The 23846-nt window shown below is 39.5% G+C and overlaps 1 protein-coding gene across 1 annotated transcript; it reads right to left on the bottom strand.

Moving 5' to 3' along the window:
• Nucleotides 1-700: 700 nt before the first annotated feature.
• Nucleotides 701-23506, bottom strand: LOC134314546 (metal transporter CNNM1). The gene is made up of 10 exons (XM_062995179.1): nucleotides 22078-23506; nucleotides 14836-14979; nucleotides 13090-13230; nucleotides 11479-11648; nucleotides 10280-10379; nucleotides 7057-7202; nucleotides 6198-6417; nucleotides 4634-4738; nucleotides 3067-3177; nucleotides 701-900 (listed from the first exon to the last, which is right to left on the bottom strand). The coding sequence occupies exons 1-10, from the start codon at nucleotides 23495-23497 to the stop codon at nucleotides 821-823; spliced, it is 2637 nt and encodes an 878-aa protein (XP_062851249.1). The 5' UTR covers nucleotides 23498-23506; the 3' UTR covers nucleotides 701-820.
• Nucleotides 23507-23846: the final 340 nt, after the last annotated feature.

Genomic DNA, 23846 nt, shown 5'->3' with positions numbered 1-23846 from the left:
GAATATTCATTCAACTGAAAAGTTGTATTATAGCTAACATGACTGGGAAAAAAGAATAGAATACATTTTTATACAGCACTATAAAATTATTAATTAGCTAAAAGCTTTTAAAAAGCTAATAGCATGTACCTAATATAGGCAGTTTCAGTGATTTACCCCATGTCAATACATCCAGTAAACTATTCAACAAAGTATTAAATTAAATAATTATATTTATCTCAAAGTGCTCTATTATCACTAAAATATCTTAATATATATCCAGGCACGTTCTTAAAAATACCTCTTTTAATTAACAGAATAATTAATAAAAAACTAATCATTAATTCAAAAGCAGTACTGATGTAGTACCATGTTTTTTCAGACCCACTTTAAAAGCTAGATCCTGCTTTGGGTAAAATAAAGAACTTGAGCTTTGCAGGTTTGCCTGCACCAAAGGTCTGTGTTAGATCTGTGCAGTATCTAGGGGATCTCTTTAAATAATACATGGCACTTAAAAAAGCTATGTAGTGTCTTAAAACACTAAACAAGATGTTTTGTCTAGAATCATAGTAGTGCCCACATCCAAAACTGGGCTGTATAGCTTGGCTTGTACCTATAGCCTCATACCTGAATGCATAACACATTTTAAAGTCTTATCTTACTCAATTCAGGAGTTTCAACCAACAGGAGAAATTTGGAAATATTGACTTCAGTCTTCATATTGATCTCTGCATATTAAGCTTTTATCCTTTTTAAGTCAGACAGGGGACTGCAGTACATTTCACATTGGTGGGCGATACAGGTTTGTGAGATGTGAAGCCTGAAGCCCTTTACTGGAGTGCTAGGTTTTCACCTGGGACTGTTCACAGTTGTCCTCCATTGGCTTCTCTCCATCACGTGACCTTTTCTGCTTTTTGTTGCCTGAAAGCAAACCACTGTTAGTCTGTGTGCTTCAACAATAGGAGAAAAAAAACTAGTTTACAGATGTGCATATCTAATATATACACAGACTGAACAGTTCACTATGTACCGACCATATAGTTGCAATTTACTTTCTTTAATTTCATTTTTTATTACCTACACTGACCAGATAATACTTGGGTGTTGGAACATTCTCAGTACAACATTAGCACTGACTTGTTATTTGCAAGGTAATAAGTGTAGAAAATGTTTGTTTTAGTCTATACAAATAGGAGGGGTGGTGAAGTGCCCTGGTGTACTTGGACCACATGGAAAGTAATATGGTCTGATAAGCCAGCTTTCACTATATTATTAGTTGTCACCCTTATGGTGAAAGTAATTAAATATACTTATTGCTTCCATGGATTTCTTAGTTACCAGATTTAAACATCATCTAATGCACTTGAAGTTTTGATGTGTAAACTACACCGATCAGCCATAACATTAAAACCACCTCCTTGTTTCTACACTCACTGTCCATTTTATCAGCTCCACTTACCATATAGAAGCACTTGTAGTTCTACAATTACTGACTGTAGTCCATCTGTTTTTCTGCATGCTTTGTTAGTCCCCTTTCTTGCTGTTCAATGTTCAATGATCAGGTTTCTCCCAGGACCACCACAGAGTAGATATTACTTGGGTGGTGGATCATTCTCAGCACTGCAGTGACACTGACATGGTGGTGGTGTGTTAGTGTGTGTTGTACTGGTATGAGTGGAAAAGACACAGCAATGCTGATGGAGTTTTTAAACACCTCACTGTCACTGCTGGACTGAGAATAGTCCACCAACCAAAAACATCCAGCCAATAGCTCTTTGTGGGCAGCATCCTGTGACCACTGATGAAGGTCTAGAAGATGACCAACTCAAACAGCAGCAATAGATGATCGATCAACTCTGACTTTACATCTACAAGGACCAACTAGGTAGGAGTGTCTAACAGAGTGGACAGTGAGTGGGCACGGTATTTAAAAACTGTGTCTGATCCACTCATACTAAAACAACACACACTAACACACCACCACCATGTCAGTGTCACTGCAGTGCTGAGAATGATCCACCACCTAAATAATACCTACTCTGTAGTGGTCCTGTGGGGGTCTTGACCATTGAAGAACAGGGTGAAAGCAGGCTAAAAAGGTATGTAGAGAAATAGATGGACTACAGTCAGTAATTGTAGAACTACAAAGTGCTTCTATATGGTAAGTGGAGCTGATAAAATGGACAGTGAGTGTAGAAACAAGGAGGTGGTTTTAATGTTATGGCTGATCAGTGTATGAACTAGGTCTCCACCATCTTCATACATCAAACTTCGTACTTCATACTCAAAGTTAAAGCATGGTCCAACATCTTATCCCAAACCATTTAGCACTCCAAAAAAGGTTATAGGTGTTAGATTATAGGAGGTTAAGGTTTGTCTGATCTTATTAGCTGCTTGAAATGAACCTATTGTTACATGTTATAATATTTTGTCCAGGGTCGGGAAGGGTAGAGCACCATTTTTAAAAAAATAATAAAATCATCATTAAAACAAAGCATTTTATGTGTACTTGTGTGACAAATATGCAAAAGTAGAAAAAAAATAAGGACATTTTTTACAGCATTGTATATCCCAATACCAGCGATGCAAAAAATGGTCAATGCTGCTGCATCTGATACACTTGTACAAGCACCACAGAAGTGGTCCTGTGGTGGTCCTGTCATACTGAAGTACATAATTAAAATGTACTGACAATTTGCACAAAGCAACAGATCGGTTTCAGATCAGATCAGTAATTAAACACCTACAATGTGCATATTTGTTGATAAAATATCAAATGAGTCAATGTACGATGTAGGCGTACTTAATAAACTGACAAGTCAGTGTCCTGAGCTAGTCCTGTAATTAAACCTCTGACTAAGCATGATGATTAATGGCAGATCACTTAACAGATCACAATCAGCGGTCCAAAAATACATGTGCAATGCGTGTGTCAAATTGGAGTGTATATCATACTTGTTAAAAATATGTGTGGGCAGCAGCATAATAATAATGCCTGCCTGGTTGCTAAGATACAGTCAGCGCCAGCAGTACTCCAGTGTGTGTGTGTGTGTGTGTGTGTGAATGTGTGTGTGTTGCGGTACTTACTCAGTTTGCGCAGTAACTTCTTGCCCAATGTCTCATCTGATCCATTCAGAGAGTGTGAACTGATTAGCTGAGACATGGACACACCAGTTTCTGTAGGTACAGTAATACTTTCTGAAAATATAAAGGACAGATGGTTAGTTTAATAGAAAGATAAACATATTATTTCATTCTACAAACACCATACAAATAGGAGGGGTGGTGAAGTGCACTGGTGTACTTGTACCTCTAAGTAATGGAAAGTAATATGGTCTGATAAGCCAACTTTCACTATATTATTAATTGTCACCCTTATGGTGGAAGTAAAGCAATATACACCGACCAAGCATAACACTATGACCTCTGACAGGTGAAGTGAATAACACTGATTATCTGTTCATCACAGCACCTGTAAGTGGGTGGGATATATTAGGCAGCAAGTGAACATTTTATCCTCAAAGTTGATGTGTTAGAAGCAGGGCAAATGGGCAAGCGTAAGGATTTGAGCAAGTTTGACAAGGGCCAAATTGTGATGGCTAGACGACTGGGTCAGAGCATCTCCAACACTGCAGCTCTTGTGGGGTGTTCCCGGTCTGCAGTGGTCAGTATCTATTAAAAGTGGTCCAAGGAAGGAACAGTGGTAAACCGGCGACAGGGTCATTGGCGGCCAAGGCTCATTGACACACGTGGGGAGCGAAGGCTGGCCCGTGTGATCCGATTCAACAGACAAGCTACTGTAGCTCAAATTGCTGAAGAAGTTAATGCTGGTTCTGATAGAATGGTGTCTCATATGGCGCAGCAAAAGGGTAACCAACACAATATTAGAAAGGTGGTCATAATGTTATGCCTGATTGGTGTAGTTATTGCTTCCATGATCTTCTCAATCAACAGATTCAAACATCATTGAATATGCTTAAAGTTTTGGTGTGTAAACTATGAACTAGGTGTACACCATCTTCATACATCATCATACAACTCAAATTTAAAGCCTAGCCCAACATCTCATCCCAAACCATTAAGTTTCCAAAAAGAGTTATAGCTGTTTTAGAGGTAAAGGTTGGTCTTGAAGTAAATCTACTTGAACCTTTTTCGTTGTACCACTATAACTGTACCACATCTTCCTTGCTTCTTTATTCTGAACTGTACGTTCTGTATCCTCTGGCTCTCCCATTACTTACATTGATTTCAAAATCTCAGATTTAGTGGCTCGGCTAACCTCCAGCCATAACAAACACCGCTGAGATGAGTGGTGGTGTCTGGTGTCAGCATTCCGGCACTGGTCATATAAACAGAGCCTGGAAGTCATGCATTTCCTCTTGCAGCACCGTGTCAAACAACCTCTCCACTGTTTGAAAGTTTTAGTGCATTTACTCATTGCCATGGCAGATAGCTGGTACTTTGCTCATGTCAGCCCCCACACAAGACATGTTTGTAAAGAACATCTGTTTACAACCATCACCAGTGTAATGGCTAAACGGCTGATGAATGCAATAATCCTAAAATCCTGCTGTGGAGGGCCGTCAGAGGTAGCCCAGACAGGTGACACTAACAGTTTGTGTCTGTAGAATAAGCAGATGGTAAGTTCACTCACCAGTTTCTCCTTTTTCCTCGAGACATTCTGTCCGCATGTACGGAGTCTCATCCATGCGCAGAAATACAGAGTCACTGGGGCTCTTCTGCCCGTCTGATTTACTCCCTACAAGAAGAGCCAAAAGCAACTTAATACACAAAAACACACCACAAAATCTGATCAAAATGTTCTGGACAACATTTACATTTTACTCAACAACAAGCTCCCTAAGTGCATTCATCTTTCTATCATTTTAATCAACACATTTATCCTAGTCAGGGTCAGAGCAGGCCAGGTTCCACTGGGAAACACTGGACACAAGGCAGGAATATCCTAGAGAGGGCACAAATCCCCAGGGCTTAGGCCAATTCCCCCGACACAGTCAATCATGTCTGTGCAGGTGCCTGGCCGACCCACAGACCATAGGTAGGCTAGCATAAAAGATCACTAGACCACTCAAGCACCCTCCCTAAGTGCAAAATATGTTAAAAAAAAAAAATAATAAAAAAAAATAAAAATAAAAAAGGCACCAAATGACTGAGACCACTTGTAAGAATAATTATATTTAGTTTTTTTTCCTAAATTTAATGTTTTCATCACAATTTTCATATTTACGCTTGCGGCCTTTAGCAGACGCCTTTATCCATAGTGACTAACAATTATGACAGTGCAATTGAGGGTCCAACAGTGGCAACTTAAACTGGCAACCTTCTGATTACCAATCCAGTACCTTAACCATTGAGGTACCACTTCTCCCCATATAATTCAAATAATTATCATAACAATTTGAACAAAAATTGAATAATAATAAAACTCCACAAGTGTAAAATCTAATGATATTGCGAAGATCATCATAATGTCACTGAATGCTTGGCATTCTCTGTCAAGTGTATTCATAAATGCTCAGTGGGGTTTAGATCAGGTGATGACAGTTGGCACTCCTTGATCTTCTTTTGTCTTCAAGTAGCTGTTGCAAAGCTTCAAGGTTTTAGATTTGGGAAAAAATGTTGTAGTGGTCTCAGGTGTAAAGCATGTGTGGTAGGGCAGTGGTAGCTTAATGGTTAAAGTAGTGGATTAATACTCAGAAGGTCACTGGTTCAAGCCCCACTATATCCAGGCTACCACTTTTGGGCTTAAACAAGGCCCTTAACCCTCAATTGCTTGGATTGTAACTGGTCACAGGTCAATTAAAATAAAAGCATCTCCTAAATGCCACAAATGTAAATGTGTCCACAGTGCATATGACAATTAAGACTACTTATATACTGTACATGTTTTATGCATAATTTATAATAGTAATACTACTACTACTAATAATAATAAGGGTCTGATTAATAATAATAAGGGTTTGATTAATAATAATAATAATAATAAGGGTTTGATTCCCCAGCTGGGTGCAGCCTTTTCTGTGGAAAGTTTGCATGTTTTGAAAATATCCCACATGGTCCATATCTGCATTTAAGTTTGTTTAATATTTAATTTATTTGTGCTTATTCTAAATATTCATGAACCTTTCCTGCTCTCCAGTGCTCTCAACTAAATCATAAATTTTTCAAAAATGCTAGATTAGGGCAAGTGCACTCACGAACAATACGGTTCCTCTCGTTGAGTGTGGAGGTGCTGTGGGGCTGTCTGAAGTGGTGTGCGTTGTAGTGTGAGCGAGGTAGGGGTAAAGCGATACTGTTGGAGCGAGTCTCTGGTAGTGTGGTTCTCTCTCCTCCGGCCTGGTTGTCTGCATCAGGAGTCTGAGGTGAGCTGTCCATGCGGGTGGCTGTCAGAGCGTTCTGGTAGTGATTACGGGTGACCTAAATGCAAAATAAAATTTACTTTAAAGACAAACTTTACAGAATGAACATTGATATAGAAGCAATACAAATGTGAGGTCATGTGATCTGTAAAAGACATCCACTGATTAGAATAGAATGCCTTTATCGTCATACTGTATATACACATGTACAGTACAACGAAATTCTCTTTTTGCGTATCCCAGCTCATATAGAAGCTGGGGTCAGAGTACAGGATCAGCCATTGTACAGCATCCCTGTAGCCAAGAGGGTTAAGGGCCTTGCTCAAGGGTTCAACAGTGGCTGCATAGCAAACCCAAAATTTTAACACTCAGTCGTTCAACTGATAGGGCCTACCCACTAGGCTATCACTATCCCTATAAACTCAATCTTGTATTGGCCAGATACATATTTATTGTTTTTACTTTAAACAGTAAACCAATTGCTAATTGTAATAACTATTGTATGTCTTGTGTAAGACACCATTATGTGAATTATGTGAATCTGACTACAGCTACTCCAACAAACCATCTACTCTTTCTACCTGTTGCTACATAAGTACTATATTATGATAAATACCAATATGGTATGATGTAGCATACAAAATAAATGTCAGCTACATTGCCCATCACTCATCAATTAGTGTTTCTGGATGACAACCTTGATAATCTGTAGGTCAGTGAGCTGTCGAACAGAATAATCTGGTAGGTAAGCTCCTCCACCTATGCTCAGTTGGCTCTGACTTCCCCCGTGAATGGTGGTGTCAGAATGGTTTAGTCCGCTGCTCCGTGATGGTGACCTGTGAACTGAATGAGACACGACCAGTCACTTCATGTAATCCTTTCACTATGTCATGTTTTAATATATATGTCACTTTAAAAAGAAGCACATTCATGAACATGCTTTTTTGCAACGGAATTTAAATAGGTTTGAGCCTAATTATTATTGTTTTAAGAAATGCGAGAGGCTGAACAGCGTGGAAGGACTGGACCATTTATTGCTCTACATTTCATAGTTTCTGAAATCAGATGCAGATGGTCGGACGTGATTTACAGATGGCAATAATAGGCTTGGCAGTTAATGAAGTCCCTTAGGCTCTATTATAAAACACACAAGCTTAATAAGGTGCTGGCAGATTTCTGAGATTTTATAGGCTTAAAATACTCTACTACTGAAGGAAAACAAAAAGCAAGAGTGGCAAGTGGTCTTTTGCGGTAAACTGTAATAGAATTAGTTTGTATGTTTGTGTTAGGTAGCATCTTAGTCTTATTATTTTAAATTAAGCATAGAAAATGTATGGCTCTACATGAATGATTCTTTGACAACTACTGGCTTCCAATTGGATGTATTACTTGAAATATGTTCTGTGACAAAGTGTTCGCCGCTTGTTTGTGCTTTTTGAGACCTTCTAGCCTGCTTCACATTGCTAGACAGGTTCTATTTAAGTGAAGTTTAATTTGAACAGATCTGGCAGTAATCATATCTGGTTGTGGCTACTGAATTTGATTAATTGATTGATTTAGTAGATAAGGGGGCAATTACTTTTTCATATGGCCAGGTAGGGCTGAAGAGCATTTCACCTTCAATGAATTAAATAATTTACTTGTGTTACCTTTGTCTAATATTAAAAGTAGTAAAAGTAGTAAAACTAGTATTTTTATTTAATTGTTTATTTGTAAGTGTTGCACATAGAAGAAGGTGAAAGGGAACAAATGCTTTTTCACAGCACTGTAAAAAAAGAGCTTTATTCTTGAAATAAAATAGCAATAATTGCATAATTGTATCTGAGGCAAAAATTCCCATAAATGTACATGGGTAAAACAGAGGTGCAGCAACTTTGGCTGGCCCTGCATAGCAGCAGGGTTCTGGAAACCTGTGGCCTCCAGTCTCTGTGGAGTTTGCCAAGTTCTCCCTGTGTTCACCTTCCAAAAATGTACCAGTGATTGAATTGGCTGCTGCTTTTTGCCCTTATATGTAACTGATATCTTGTGATGGATTGGTGCCCTCTCCAGGTAGCGCGCCCTGTGCTCAGTGTTTCCAAGTACTCTCCAGACCCGAAACAACCCTGTTCAAGATAAAGCAGTTGCTGAATGAATGATGAATGAATGAATGAATGAAAGACCTTGATAATCTGTAGATATCTTGATCCCTGTTTAGGATAAAGCAGTTGCTAAAGATAAATGAATGAATCATTTATTTAAATTACACCTTTATAGTATATACTTAACATTATGTAACCAGCAAGATGTTCTAGCTTTTTGTGAAGTTTATATAGCCTAAATCCAGAAACTATACACGAAAAAAGGATATAAAAGCTGTGAGAGATTGCCTATGGATGAGCAAGCACATTGCATAAGAGAGGGTGTCTTGAAGGAAAATGGAAAACAGGTCCTCTCTGTATTTAGGTTTTCCCTCCAATTAACTGGCTGCTCTTAAATGCGCATGAATATGGCTGGATGAGTGAATGGATGAGTGTGTACGGCCCTGTGATTTCTTAGTGGCTTCGCACTTACTACAATCCTAATCATGCGCCATGTGCATGGTCTGTCTGTCTGTTTGTCCAGGAACTTATGCTAGAAACAATGGGCAAAGCAGTTGTACTACGTAACCAACACAAATTTACTCATTCACACACACCTAGGGCCAATTTAGAGTAGCTAATCTATTTATACAGAAGTGAACAAAAAGAAATGAAGAATAAGTAAACTTAACCTTCATCCTTTAAAATCAGTGCTTCACTTTGGCTTACCATTATATGGTGCAGCTTGGAATCACATACTTTATATTTATCTGATATTTGAGTAACTTGTTATAAATCTGGTCGCACCTTAGTATGCTGCATTCCAGCCCCCATTTACGCCAAATTCTTCAACAAATTTATGCAGAATAACATTATTAGAAATCAGGTCTTGCCCTACAAGACTATACAAACAAGAATTGAACCTGGATTCATGTGCCACCATGCCCAGTATTTAAGTAAATACTTTAAAACACACAAAATAAAATGTATGTTATTTGTAAATGTTTCTTTGTTTTGTGGGGCTCATACTGATATATATAGATAGATAGATGGATAGATAGATAGATGGATGGATGTATGGATGGATAGTTAATGTATTAAAGCACAGAAGTATTGAAGTACACAAGTAATGTTGTACAGACTATGTAATTAAATAAACAGAATAAAAAATTTAATATAAAAAACTTTAAAAAGTGTCATTGCAGTAAACAGATGAGATATGTAATATGTAATATACTAAACTGTTGGGAAGTGTTCTTTGCAGTAAATATTAGCAGATGTGTAATGTAGGCTCCATAAACAGAGTGCTAGATTATGCTCCATGAGTCTGTCCTGATAGAAGCTCAGTGTTCGATGATGATGTCCCGAACCAGTGAAGTGTTATACAGCGTGATCGCTGCAGGTACAAACGATCTCCTGTAGAGTTCCTTGTTACGGCGGAGCTGAGTGAGTCTGGAGCCAGCACCAGTAGAGCATTAGGGCTTTTGGAGTTAATATTACTATGTGATAATCTCCCTTGTGAGAATTTTAATAATACATAACTGTGCTATTTTTTTTTCTCAGGGTCTGAGTCTGCCTTTAATTACCTTACTCTACTCCCATAAGAATTACAAAGCCCATAAGATTTATATAGCCACTCTGCTTGTCTTCGCCTGCCATAAATACCTCAGTTGTGAAGCAGGTCACCTCCAGTAGAGTTTCCAAACTTATTTACCTTCCAGTCATTTTATTTGCTTCTAATTTTTTACTTTGACAAAGTGTCTGTGGTTATTCATTATATTTGAGTTGGGGCTTCACCAGTGTTGGACATAATATTATCATACTGTATTATCACAGCCTAATAAACAGTTGTTAGTATCATACCTGTGGGTAGGACGGCCATGATGGCGGGCATGCCGTAGTATGTAAAAGGCCCATTTTCAAACTTTAGTCCTTCTTTGCCAATCTCTACCTCCACTCGACCCTGCATAGCAAGAGACAACAATTCACAAAACCCATGGTGGCCCTGATAAACGATTATATAAAAAAATATTATAAATACTATAATCTTTTTAAATGTTTTTGCATGGTCCTAATTTGGTTTCTTGCACGACACCCTGAATGGCAGAGGAGGGCCACAGGCTAGCACATACCTCCTCTGACATCTGACTGCTTCTTTACACTGGCGGTACAGAGGCTTGGTGTATTCTCTTTGTGTTCCTCCGCTGCTTATGTCTACAGCATGACCACACAGTAGGAGTCACTGTTGCCATGGCAAGGAGGTGATTCTTCATCTGGCCTTCCCTCCCTGTAACATGGCCTACTGCCTGGCCAGTGGTACCGCTAAAGTTGAACTCAGAACATGCATAAAAGACATATAACACTTTTGACGTCTGGGTCAAACTTTGACTCCTACAAAGCCAAAAATGGAAGAGCCTTAAGCTATCTTAAAGGACTGTACTACGCAACCTCCAAGCCACTAGTCTTGCTTGCCTTGATCCTCCACCCAGAACTCGAGAATGACATGCATCAAGGCTCTTGTTTGTACTTGCACCCAAGTGGTGGAACGAACTTCCTTTGTCTGTCCGAACATCTGAGTTTATTAAAATTTTCCTCCTATTTATTCAAATTATCCTGCAGGCCCTTGGCTTGCTCAGCAGGGGTTTTTGGTCTGTTGGTCCTGGATTCTGTAAAGTTGCTTTGAGACAGTGTTCATTGTAAAAAGTGCTATACAAATAAATTTGAATTTTGACTTGAGTCTCTCACTGTCTTCAAAAGCCGACCCCACCTCTTTACTAAGCACTTAGGCTAATAACTAACATGTACTTACTAACATTCTTATTTATTTTAAAAAAAGGCCTCTGTTCTAACAGGGTTTCAGCAGATTTGTATTCTTGGACTGTTGTCTACTTAAACTTGAGTAAGTAACTAGGTAATGTTTACTATGGAAGCACCTCTGTATATCGTTCTGGATTAAAGCTCATATTTTGTAGTCCATTGTCTAATCTCTACATTATTACACAAATTTAGGTTTTCTGTTACACTGTGGTGTGGTCTTTGCACCATATGTTTTAGTATTTTACCTGCAGAATCAGCACAAAATAATCAACAGGCTTGTTGCGCTGGTAGAGGTAGTGCTTTGGCGATTTCTTTTTCTTCTCATCAAACTTGAGCTCCTGAACAACGCTCGGGTGCTTAATAAGGCGCAGCAGGATCTTCTCTGATATGTATGCAGGTTTAAAAGGCTCCACTTCTGAGAAAACACAGAAAGGAAACAAACATCAAACATTATACTGTGGGTATACACTACACAGGCAAAGACATATACTGTAGGCACTCAAACATTTCCGCCATATGTGCTTGTTATGTGCACTTAAATGGAGTTGGTTTCAAGCTTTCTGCTTTAATGGCCTCCATTCTTTTTGAAGAGGCTTTCTGCTAGGTTTTGAACATGATTACAGGGATTCATCTTCATTGAGCAAAAAAGCTGCATTAATAAGGTTGGGCAAAGTTGTTGGACAGTGAGGCCTGCCTCATAACTGAGTCAAATTAGTCCCAATAGTGTGGTGGAGGTCAGGGCTCTGCAGGCCTGTCAGGTTTTTCAACAACAAACTTAATAAACATACAGATCTGACTTTTTACTTTGGGACATTGTCATATCAAAACAGCAAAGGGTCTTTATTAGGCTGATTGTACAAAGCTAGTGGCTCTTAATTCTCTAGACACTCAAGGAGGATGGGTTCATGTTCAGTCTCTTTAGTTTAGTTTAGTAAGGAGTTTTTCCTTGCCACTGTCACCCTTGGCTTGCTCAACAGCGGTTTATGGTCTGTCGGTCCTGGATTCTGTAAAGTTGCTTTGAGACTATCGCTGCGTCCGAAATCGCATACTTCCATACCAAACAGTATGCAAAAGCAGTTCGCAAGAGCGGGTAGTGTGTCAGAATACGTAGTATTCATTAAACAGTATGCAAAAAGTAACTGGATGACCTACTGCACGGGCAGCCATTTATGCAAGTATGCAAACACAGAACACTTGTGGTCCGATAATCTATCCCATGATTCAACTGGAGCTGCGAAGGCGTTCGTAGCGGAAGAAGAAAGATGACGGAAAGTGGAGTAGGACAAAAATTAAAAATGTTATGATTAAGTACAACCCCAAATAACGTTATGAGTAGCTTTGTGGAGAATGACAGAATTAATTTAGTCTGATTTTAAGACTGTTATAACTGTGGCGATATGACGTCATGCATCACGTGATGTTTGGTAAGATGGCGGACGTAGTACATTTGAGGTTGTGTGCATACTGCACACTTGCATAGTGAAAGAGCTTACTGCTTTACCGGCCGAGCAGTGCGCACAATTTAGCATGTATTGTTTAAGTATGCGATTTTGAACGCAGCCAATGTCTGTAAAGAGCACTATACAAATAAATTGTATTTTACTTGACTAGACAGTCAATGTAGGCTGTAGAATTAGGATGTTCTTTCACTAGAACTAAGGGGGGAAAACCAAACCATAAGATGGAAGAAGTGTCCATATACTTATCTATACATATCAATGCTGGTTATTATGAACAATCACAACCAAACCATTGTGATAAAATCATAAACGAGTACATAAACAAACCTAAATCAAAGAACAGACTTTGTGTGATATTTAGAACTGTTCTGAAATGTTGTGAGTTGAGGGAGGTACCTGTAGCGAGAAAGCGGTGAGTGGCCAGCAGCAGCTGAGGAGAGACGTTCACTTTTATCTCACTTTCAGGGAGTTTAAAGATGGAAAAGTCTTGCTGTTTCCTCTCATGATGGGACACCCGTCTCTTAGTACGATTATCAGCTACAAGTACACGGAACACCAGTGAGGAAAACTCTTTTTAATTCTTTGTACAAGAGCCATAAAACAATCCGTATTTCATTTTATTGAAATGGGACCACCTAAGTGATTTCTGTGTTCTAACATTATTTTAGTTCAAATAAATTCTGTGCAAGTAAATTCATGGCAAGGTGATTAAATATCCAACATCACACTTTGAGCAGTACATATGGTGCAAATCGCATTCGTGTAGAAGATAAACAAGCTGCTCTAGTAGCTTTAGCTTATGAGATTGAAACTAATGAAATTATGTCTGACTCTCAGTGGAACAGATGTGATTTATGCAATGAATAACACACACATGTAATTAAGATTGTAGCATGGTATTATTAATGACTGCATTCTCTGCAGAGAAAATAACTTCTCTTGTTCAGATGAGGTTTTATATGTAATTTACTTTAGGGAATTTGCATATATTATTAGCTATATCTCTGGTTGTAGCAGAGATTAAACTGGGTGCCACACAACTACATGGGTACTGGGGTATGAAAAACAGAAACAATGAAAACATCTGGTACAAGATGTTACTTAGCCATTTATTCACAGACATCCCAAGTCTCCCGGAAGTTCCGGGAGTCTCCCGCATATACATAGCGGCTCCCTGATGCCCGCAAGTCAGATAAAATCTCCCGGAATCTAGAACGAGCGGAGTATTAAATCCGTTATATGATATACAATCTAGCGCACTGTGTAGGGAACATAAATCAATTGTCTAATATACTGTCTAGTGCACTATGTAGGGAACATAAATCCATTATCTGATATACAATTTAGTGCACTATGTAGGGAACATAATTAATTATGTAATACACTATCTAGTGCACTATGTAAGGAACACAAATCATCATCTAGTTATACTTTCTAGTGCACTATGTAGTGAACATGAATGCGTTATCTAATACACTATCTAGTGCACTATGTAGGGAACCTAAATCTGTTAACTAATATAGTCTATTATCTAGTACACTATCTAGTGCACTAAGTAAGGAACATAAATTATTTTCTAATACATTCTAGTGCACTATGTAGGGAACATAAATCTATTATCTTTCACACTATCTAGTGCACTATGTAGTACACATTAATGTGTTTGTGACGCGAACAGTTAGCTTAGTAGCTTAGTTAGCAGCTCCTAAAAGTTCTGTTATCACCCATATCCTTTGATGTGTGTGAGAGGTTTTTTAGCTTTTGGGGGGGGGGGGGGGGGGGGCTTGGGGGGTCGGGGTCGGGGTCGAGGTCCGGGGGTACCTCCCTGAAATGAGTTTTTGCAACTTGGGATGTCTGTATTCACACCTATGGGGGAATTTAAAACAGCCTGTCTAGCTAAAGACATGTTCTTGGAGCTGGACAGAAATCCAAACAGACAGAGATCACATGCCATACCTGTTAAAAAGTGACCAGAATCAAGGATCAAACCCAGGTTTCCAGTACTGTGTGGCACCCACAAAATACAATAGTCCAGAGCAAACACTGTTTAGTCATAGCTGGTATTTTTAACAGATATTTTTTCACTCTTTATAGTAAAATTAAGATGAAAATATCACAGATTTTTAAAATCATTGTGCTTACTGTATAAATCAGTTTCATCCACAATTTCTGACTTGATGATCTCTTCAATAACATCCTCCAGAGTAACGATGCCCATAACCTCATAGAAAGGGTCACCTTCACCTTCGTTGTTGACTCGCTGCACTATAGCCAAATGACTTTTGCCTTAAAACAAACAAAAAATATATTATTCAGGTGTAGCATACATTTCCCAGTAAACACCACCTACACTGATCAGCCATAACATTAAAACCACCTCCTTGTTTCTACACTCCCTGTCCATGTTATCAGCTCCACTTACCATATAGGAGCACTTTGTAGTTCTACAATGACTGACTGTAGTCCATCTGTTTTTCTGCATGCTTTGTTAGCCCCTTTTCATGCTGTTCTTCAATGGTCAGGACTCTCCCAGGACCACTACAGAGTAGGTATTATTTGGGTGGTGGATCATTCTCAGCACTGCAGTGACACTGACATGGTGGTGGTGTGTTAGTGTGTGTTGTGCTGGTATGAGTGGATAAGACACAGCAATGCCGATGGCGTTTTTAAACACCTCACTGTCACTGCTGGACTGAGAATAGTCCACCAACCACAAATATATCCAGCCAACAGCACCCCATGGGCAGCGTCCTATGACCACTGATAAAGGTCTAGAAGATGACCAACTCAAACAGACTTTACATCTACAAGGTGGACCAACTAGGTAGGACTGTCTAATAGAGTGGACAGTGAGTGTAGAAGTGTAGACAGTGGATAAGAATTGTTTGATGAATAAGAAAGACCACATGTCACTCATGTGGTGCAGCGGTAAAACACACTAGCACACCAGAGCTGACATTTCAAACTGGGCTGGGCTTGTTGTTCATACAGGGCGGGAAGCCGGAGAGGGACTATTCATAACTGTTGCAATTACGACCTCTGCTGGCTGCTGGAGTCAAGGAATAATGTGGACAGGGTGTGTCTCTCCGTACACAAAGCTGATCCACATATAAACTCGTCTCATGCAAGTGAAAAGATGCAGTCGGCTACTGCACACGTGTCGGAGGGGGGCGTGTGACATTCTCGCCCACCTCAATCAGAAGTGGGGATCAGCATCAGTAGAGAGGAAGCATAATGCAATCGAGTAATTGGATACAACTAGATTGGGGAGGAAAATTGGGGAAAAATGCAAAAAAAAACAACACATTATATTTGTTATATATTTTAAATAACGGCGGATAAACTGTAACGGCGGATAAACTGTAAGTCCCTGGTGTTGCTCACTCTTAAAACACAGCTGCTCTTAGCACAAAATATTCACTGTGTATATACAAGCCAAGAAGCAGTGCAAACTGCAGACTTTCTTTTGTACTGCTGTAGTAAATGCTCTGAACATGAGGGATCTTAGCAGCAGTGGGTGGATAACAGAGATTAAACTGCCAAAGAACAGACATTTCAAGTTTCAGATTTGTCCTTGCACAAGTCGTGATGGTCGATTATGCAACAGTGTTTGGGATGTCAGGCTCTGCTGACAAAGCTGATCATGCCACTGTTACCAACCATGCACATACAGCCCTGAAAAAAAACTGTTCCAGCTGTCCAAACGAATTACTGTGTTCTGTTTCTATTGTACCCACTTGATCTGTCTACCAAACCACCATGAAGCATTAGCATGTGAGATATTTGGTAGGTATACAGTATACTGCTTATCAAATGAGCTGGCTTATTAAGCCTCAGGATTAGGATTATGCAAGTCAGTACACAAAATTATTCATAATGGAATGAAAGTCAAGCTGAAGATCTTATTTTACAACAACACTGAAATTGCAGCGTGAATAAGCTATTTTAATTACTTTAAATTCTGCAGAGTGAAAGACTAATAGTAAAGCAAGTTTCTAATGAGAAAAGCATAAGAGCACATGTACTTACTGAAATATACATTCTCAAGTAAAATTTTATAGAAGTATTTTAATCATTATTTAATTTAATGGCTCATCACCCCTAACGCAATTGGTTTTGGTGTAAAATAGTGTCAAGAACTTTAAATGTTTAGATTCCATAGTAAAATTGCTTCCACTTTATTGTGTAACTTGTGTTGCACAATAATGGCAAATGTAAAAACTGTGCATTTATTCAGGGTTAGTGGTCATTTCAGGATACATCCATTGACTGCCCTAACTCCAGTGGGGGTCTGTAGAGCATCAGATGGCCTGATATAGAGTATCAATTCACACAGAGGATTGTATTATGCCATCCACTTCCTTTCACCTTATCGCCTAAGATAGCACCACAGTCTGACCTCCTGATTAGGTTTAAATTGAACAGTTCCAATATATGTAGCTCTACAAGGTTAAACAATGTGGTGAGTTTTTCTGAGAACAGATCAAGGATCCCACAATGCACCGCTCAGCCCTTTAGCAAGTGAAGGAAGGTGCATTACATCACTGCAGTATTATATAATGCAAATAAATCTTTCTCTGTCTTTCTCTCTGTTTTTCTCTTTCTCTCTCTCACACACACACACAAATGCACCCCAAGGGAAGACGAATCACACATGGAGGCCCCATGATTTCCTCTGCTGCTGTGCCAGCAGATCAGCTCCATACGGCTGACACTGTGAGCGTGTGCCTGTGATGCTAAATTAGGCATCATAGTAAAACAAATACAGTCTAGTATAAATATTAATGCCATTTGATAACATATTACGATTCAGCCTAAAACAAATCTATCTATTTAAGTTGCAATATTGAAATAAATATATTAAAAGTAAAGCTTAGTGTATTAAAGGAGGTTTGCCACCAACTTTAAAACAGAACCAATAGGACCAAAGTAAAGAGCTGATATACCAGGCCTTGCCATGTATCCTTTACAAAATGACTTATTATTTAGGAAAAATGCTGGATGACCTAATGATCAAGGTTTTCAATTTAAAGTACAACTTACATGTGATTGCCCAAATGTATATGAGGTTCTTATATATTAAGCCAAAAGGCAGCACACATTAGCACAGAATACACATCAGCTTCAATATCCTATAGATATTCAACAAAATACATTATTCTATACATTTTATCATTGTTTTTATTGCTTTTGTCTGTTCTCTTTAGTTTCCATGAGATAAAATACACTGTGAGGGACAAAAGTATTGGGACATCCCTTCTAATTTTCAAATAATGTGTTTTAGCCTCAACAATTGCTAACAAGTGTGATAAATCATTTATATAAAGGAGACTGTGCCCCTGTGCACAAAGCAAGGTCTATAAAGACATTAAAGAAACTCTAGTACCTGAACTGAGCCCTGACCTCAGCCCCACTGTACAGCTTTGGAATGAACTAGAACATTTATTGAGGCTTTCTTGACCAAAATCAGTGCCCATCCATACAAACACTCTTCAGACTAAATGAGCACAAGTTTCCACAGATATACAAAAGATCAAATAGAGGTCACTCTATGTTTTTAATGGAATGTTCAACAAGCTCATGGTCTTGTCCAAATACATTTGGCCATATAATGTATTGTGAATAGAGAACTGCTTGCTTCTGTCATCAGCTGGAAACAGCCCTTTCCTATTTCCGAATGACAGTGACCCTGTGTACAATGCAAGGTCTTTAAAGAGATGGTTTGCTGTTTTTAGGGGTGAAAGAACTTGATTGACCTGCCCAGAACCATGACTTTAACCCCATTCAACTACATTAAATGAAAAAGATAATAATGATTTAATTATAATTTTTATACAATTTTATACATATTTTTTAAGGAAATATAACACTTGTCTTTAGTTGTTAAGCTGTTTGTAAAAGCATATGTATGATAAAAACCTGTTTCTTTTTTAATCATAAAGACATGGCATATATTCACTTAATGTTGGTTTATTTAAGAGGCTTGCTGATTTGTGAGATAACTCTATATAAACAAAATGATCTTAACAATGCTTCTAATAAATATGCGTAGGTGTTTCAGCCATACCCATTGCTGAAACGTGTATAAAAATGACATGCTTCCAGCTCTGTGGCAACAGTTTGGGGAGGGCCCTTATCTGTTTCAACATACTGTTCTTCTGTGCACAAAGCAAGGTATGTTAAAAACATGGTTACATGGTGAATGAAAGTGGTGAAATTTTAGAGGCCTGCACAGACCCCTAATACAAAAAAAACATACATCTAATGTAGTTCAATGGAATGGTTTTAAAAATCAGTACTTAAGCTTATTATATTTAAATGTAGTGAAAGGATTGGTGTGTACGTTGCTAAAACTGTAATTAACAAGATGTTTTAGTACAGTGAAAAATTTCTTTACTTTGATTTTGTTATGGTAAACTACACTGATCAGCCGTAACATTAAAACCACCTCCTTGTTTCTACACTCACTGTCATTTTTATCAGCTCCACTTACCATATAGAAGCACTTTGTAGTTCTACAATTACTGACTGTAGTCCATCTGTTTCTCTACATGCTTTGTTAGCCCCCTTTCATGCTGTTCTTCAGTGGTCAGGACTCTCCCAGGGCCACTACAGAGCAGGTATTATTTGGGTGGTGGATCATTCTCAGCACTGCAATGACACTGACATAGTGGTGGTTAGTGTGTGTTGTGCTGCTACGAGTGGATAAGACACAGCAATGCACCTCACTGTCACTGCTGGACTGAGAATAGTCCACCAACCAAAAATATATCCAGCCAAGCGCCCCGTGGACAGCGTCCTGTGACCACTGATGAAGGTCTAAAAGATGACCAACTCAAACAGCAGCAATAGATGAGTGATCGTCTCTGACTTTACATCTACAAGGTGGACCAACTAGGTAGGAGTGTCTAATAGAGTGGACAGTGAGTCGACACAGTATTTAAAAACTCCATCAGCATTGCTGTGTCTGATCCACTCATACCAGCACAACACACACTAACACACCACAACCATGTCATTGTCACTGCAGTGCTGAGAATGATCCACCACCCAAATAATACCTACTCTGTGGGGGTCCTGACCATTGAAGAACAGGGTGAAAGCAGTCTAAAAAAGTATGTAGAGAAACAGATGGACTACAGTCAGTAATTGTAAAACTACAAAGTGCTTCTATATGGTAAGTGGAGCTGATAAAATGGACAGTGAGTGTAGAAACAAGGAGGTGGTTTTAATGTTATGGCTGATCGGTGTATTTGCTAGTCTTTGATCAGTTTGTGTTCAGATTATCTAGAATGTGTCAAAGTCTGATTATTAATGTTCAATAAAGTGAAAATAATTGATGCAAAATGTTTGATTTTTGACTTACTAACACCAAAGAAAGATTACAGCATGTGCAGACATGAAATATTTAAATCATGATGTTTTTAATTGTGCTCATTTTCAAAACCTCAATAATTCCTTTGTGTACAATTTGCAGCATTCACTGCAGTCAGAGGAACCTATATTCTTTTCCTGGAGTTACAAGCGGTGCCAATTATAATGCCAGCTTTCACTGCAACCTGCTGTGTGTCTCCTTCCTTAGTCTGACAGCTGAAAGAAAAGGTTGATCTTGCATATTTTATGATTTCCTCTAAAAGCCACCTGCTGGACATAGCAAGAGGTGGTAGCTTCAAAGAAGAAGACTTGGGGTGCTCAGTCTGACAGCAGCAAAATCTTCTTTACTTGAACTATTGACCTTTTGGTCTTTATGGCTGATGCTGAGGCAGTAATTAGGAGAAAGGTCACTGCTTAAGAGGTAATTAGCTGTGTCCTGTGCCAAGCAGATTCTTAAATACTTCACAGAGAAAAGTATAATTATGTGTAATTAAGTTAGCTTTTTTCATCTCAGGCTGTGTTGTTGTATTATAACATAATTTAGCTGATCTACAGCCTCCTTTTTCTTAAAGCAACCTTTCGTTTACTAGTCCAGTACCTTAACCACTGAGCTATCACTGGCCCCCCAAATGTTGCAGATCTTTCCACAATGCAGAACCTGAATAGAATGATACCAGTTATTACTAATGACTCATTTGTGCCCACTTACTGTTTCTTTCTGATCATTTACAATTGTGTGTCTGTAATGGGTACATAAATCACATAAGGTAAATTGAACAAATCATACACATCCATGAAGTACAACTGTAATCAGCAAATTAATGTATATGCTAGACACCAGAAGGAATTTTGGGCCCCCTGACAGGTTAATGCTTCCACCTTCACTTGCCCCTGAACAATTTTATAGCCTAGTGCCAGATGTAAACGTTGTGGGGCAGGAATAATGAGCTGTGGCTGTTTTTGTGTGTTTGGGCTATGCTTCTTTGCTCCAATAAGAAAAAACTTACAACATATAGTATTGTTTTGGAAATGTTTGTATTTTTATATATTTTATATATTTGTATATAAATTTGTGGTAACAGTTTGTAAAATACCTTTGGGCAAAAAGGTTTGCTGTGTAAAAATGGCCTGAAAAGAGCCCTGACCACAACCTTATCTTCTCAAAAGTAGACTGATAGAGTATCAATTGGCACCAGTTCCACAATAATACTGTATATTTATTTATTAATTTTCACTAACCACCCTGTTCGGAGTCTGGATTTAGGGCAGAGGTACACAGACAGCAGTCAATCTGTCTGAATGTTTTGGAGGGTGGGAGGAAGTTGCAAAACTCCTCACAGACAGTGACCAAAAGTGAGGTTAAAGCCCAGGTCCTCAGGAACCATGTTGCTCTGTGGCACTGACCCTACCAGATACCACTGTGCTGCCCAAATGATGCATATTATAGCAACTTTGTTGTTTACTTTGATTCAATAGTAAGTAAAATGGACATAAAAATAGCTTGTGGTATTACAGTATGGCATGTTACAGTATCTTTAGGGCGGCTCGGTGGCTAAGTGGGTAGCACTGTTGCCTCTCAGCAAGAAGGTCCTGTGTTCGATCCCCAGGTGGGGCGGTCTGGGTCCTTTCTGTGTGGAGTTTGCATGTTTTCCCCGTGCCTGCGTGGGTTTACTCCATGACTGTGTTCGATATAACCTTGTGAACTGATGAATCTTGTGTAATGAGTGGCTACCGTTTCCTGTCATGAATATAACTAAAAAATCCTAAAGTTAAAATCCTAATAAACAAACAAACAAACAGTATCTTTAAAGCTTTTTAACAAAATCCTTCCCTCATGTCCTTGTAATGTTTGATGTACAAAAAGACTACTGATAATAAATTATTACACCCTCTGGCTTTGTAACATCCAGTCAGAAAACGTTTTGCTTATTAGGTTGACAGAATACATAAGTCCAAAAGCCATTTCAATTAAAACAGACTAAGATCTTAATTTAAGTTCTTGACACTTACCTTTCTTGAACTGCTCTAGCATTGCATCGAGCTTGGTATCATTGAAAACACATTGCAAAGGATGCTTGTAGAACTGGGTGATGGTTTTCAAAGGGGTAGAGTCATCTGGATCGACAAACGCCAGATCTTTAACAAACAGAATATCAACAATGTTTGACCTCTCGTTTTCAAACACAGGGATCCGAGTGTAGCCACTCTGCATAACGTCAGACATGGTGTAGAAATCCAGAATAGCATCAGAAGACAGCATAAAACAATCGTTCAGAGGGGTCAGGACATCATCGACTGTTTTGGTCCTGAGCTCCAGGGCGCCCTGTATGATGTTGAGCTCCTCTTTGACCAGATCGTGATACGGATCTGTGACCCGTAGCATGGCCAGTAACTTTTCACGTGTGTAGAAGTTACTGATTTCTTGGTGCAACATGTTGTCCAATAGCTTGCTGATAGGGTAGGTGATTGGAAAAGTGACCAGCATGAGCAGTTTAGTTATCCAGATTGTTTTAGACGCAATGGCCAGACCGTGTCTAGACGCAACCGAGTGCGGGAGGATCTCTCCAACGAAAAAGATGAGAAAAGTGCAGACGGCGGTCGAGAGGGGTGTGACTCCAAGAATTTGGCACATCCACACCACTAAGAACGTATTGGTCAGCACGTTGCACAACACTAAAGTACAGAGCACATAGTTGCCGTGTTTGCGCACGGACTCGATCTTCCATGCGTACTTCTGCTCCTTCTCTGTACCACTATTTTGGAGCACTTTGAGCTCCACGGGATCGAGGGCAAGCATGCTTATAACCAGCCCGCTGAATAGTGCAGACAGTGCCAAGAGCAGAACTGACACAGACGCCTGAAGCCAGCTGTCTGCATGCGGTGGTCGCTCAACCACTGCAAGCCAGAAGTCCCTCGTCCTAAAGTGCTCCCACTTGGACCCGTCAAAGGCACACATGGAATAGTACTTCACTTTCTCCCCTCTCCGCAGATCTTTGGCTAGCAGTTCCACCAGGATGGAGTTCTGACTCGAGGCCGATCTGAACGAGCCCAGCAGCTCTATGTCGGAACTTCGTGCGCTCTCTTCCACGCATAAGTTCTTCTTCGGATGCGCCTGTCCCTCCCGGCCAGGTTCTGGCTCCTCCACGAACGCGATCCATGGTGCAGTGGTGTGGTCGGATCTGACGCTCGAGCTTCGGTTTAGCCTCTGCGGTGATGCTGCATAGTAAACCCGCAGCACGAAGCGAGTTCCCTCGGTCGCCCTCAGCAATCCACCCTGCACCGACAGAGTTGGGCTTGTGTCCTCCGGACGAAAGCCTAACAAGCCGTGAGTCCTGACAGGAAGATGTGACACGAGGAGAAGCAGCAGGGTCAGCTGCCATGGTGCTGGGATGCGGAGCAGGAGGAAAGCATCCGCAGCATCCGCAGCCATGATGCTGAGTGGGGATGTAGAAGGACATTGGCGAGAAGCGTCACGTGGCGATCTCCCTCTGTATCCATCTCTATCTCGCTACTGTATACACACACACACACACACACACACACACACACACACGCGTACTGCAAAATTACTCCTAAACTGCTAGCAAAATATTAATAATATGCATAAAAAATGGGACTTTTAGTTAATTAATTGCCACTGGACACCAATTTACACCTCCTCTTTTTGTGGTAGTGTAATTTATTATTTACTCTTTTGGTAGAATGTAGAGTGTATTATTTATTAATTATTTTTGTATATGATTTGAGTGTATTTGTGTGCTACAACACGGGTGCAGTGG

This window comes from Trichomycterus rosablanca, chromosome 5 (assembly GCF_030014385.1).
Source record: "Trichomycterus rosablanca isolate fTriRos1 chromosome 5, fTriRos1.hap1, whole genome shotgun sequence".
NCBI lineage: Eukaryota > Metazoa > Chordata > Actinopteri > Siluriformes > Trichomycteridae > Trichomycterus > Trichomycterus rosablanca.
Note: the sequence above shows the minus strand (reverse complement) of the source record. Positions and strands in the feature narration are given on the sequence as shown.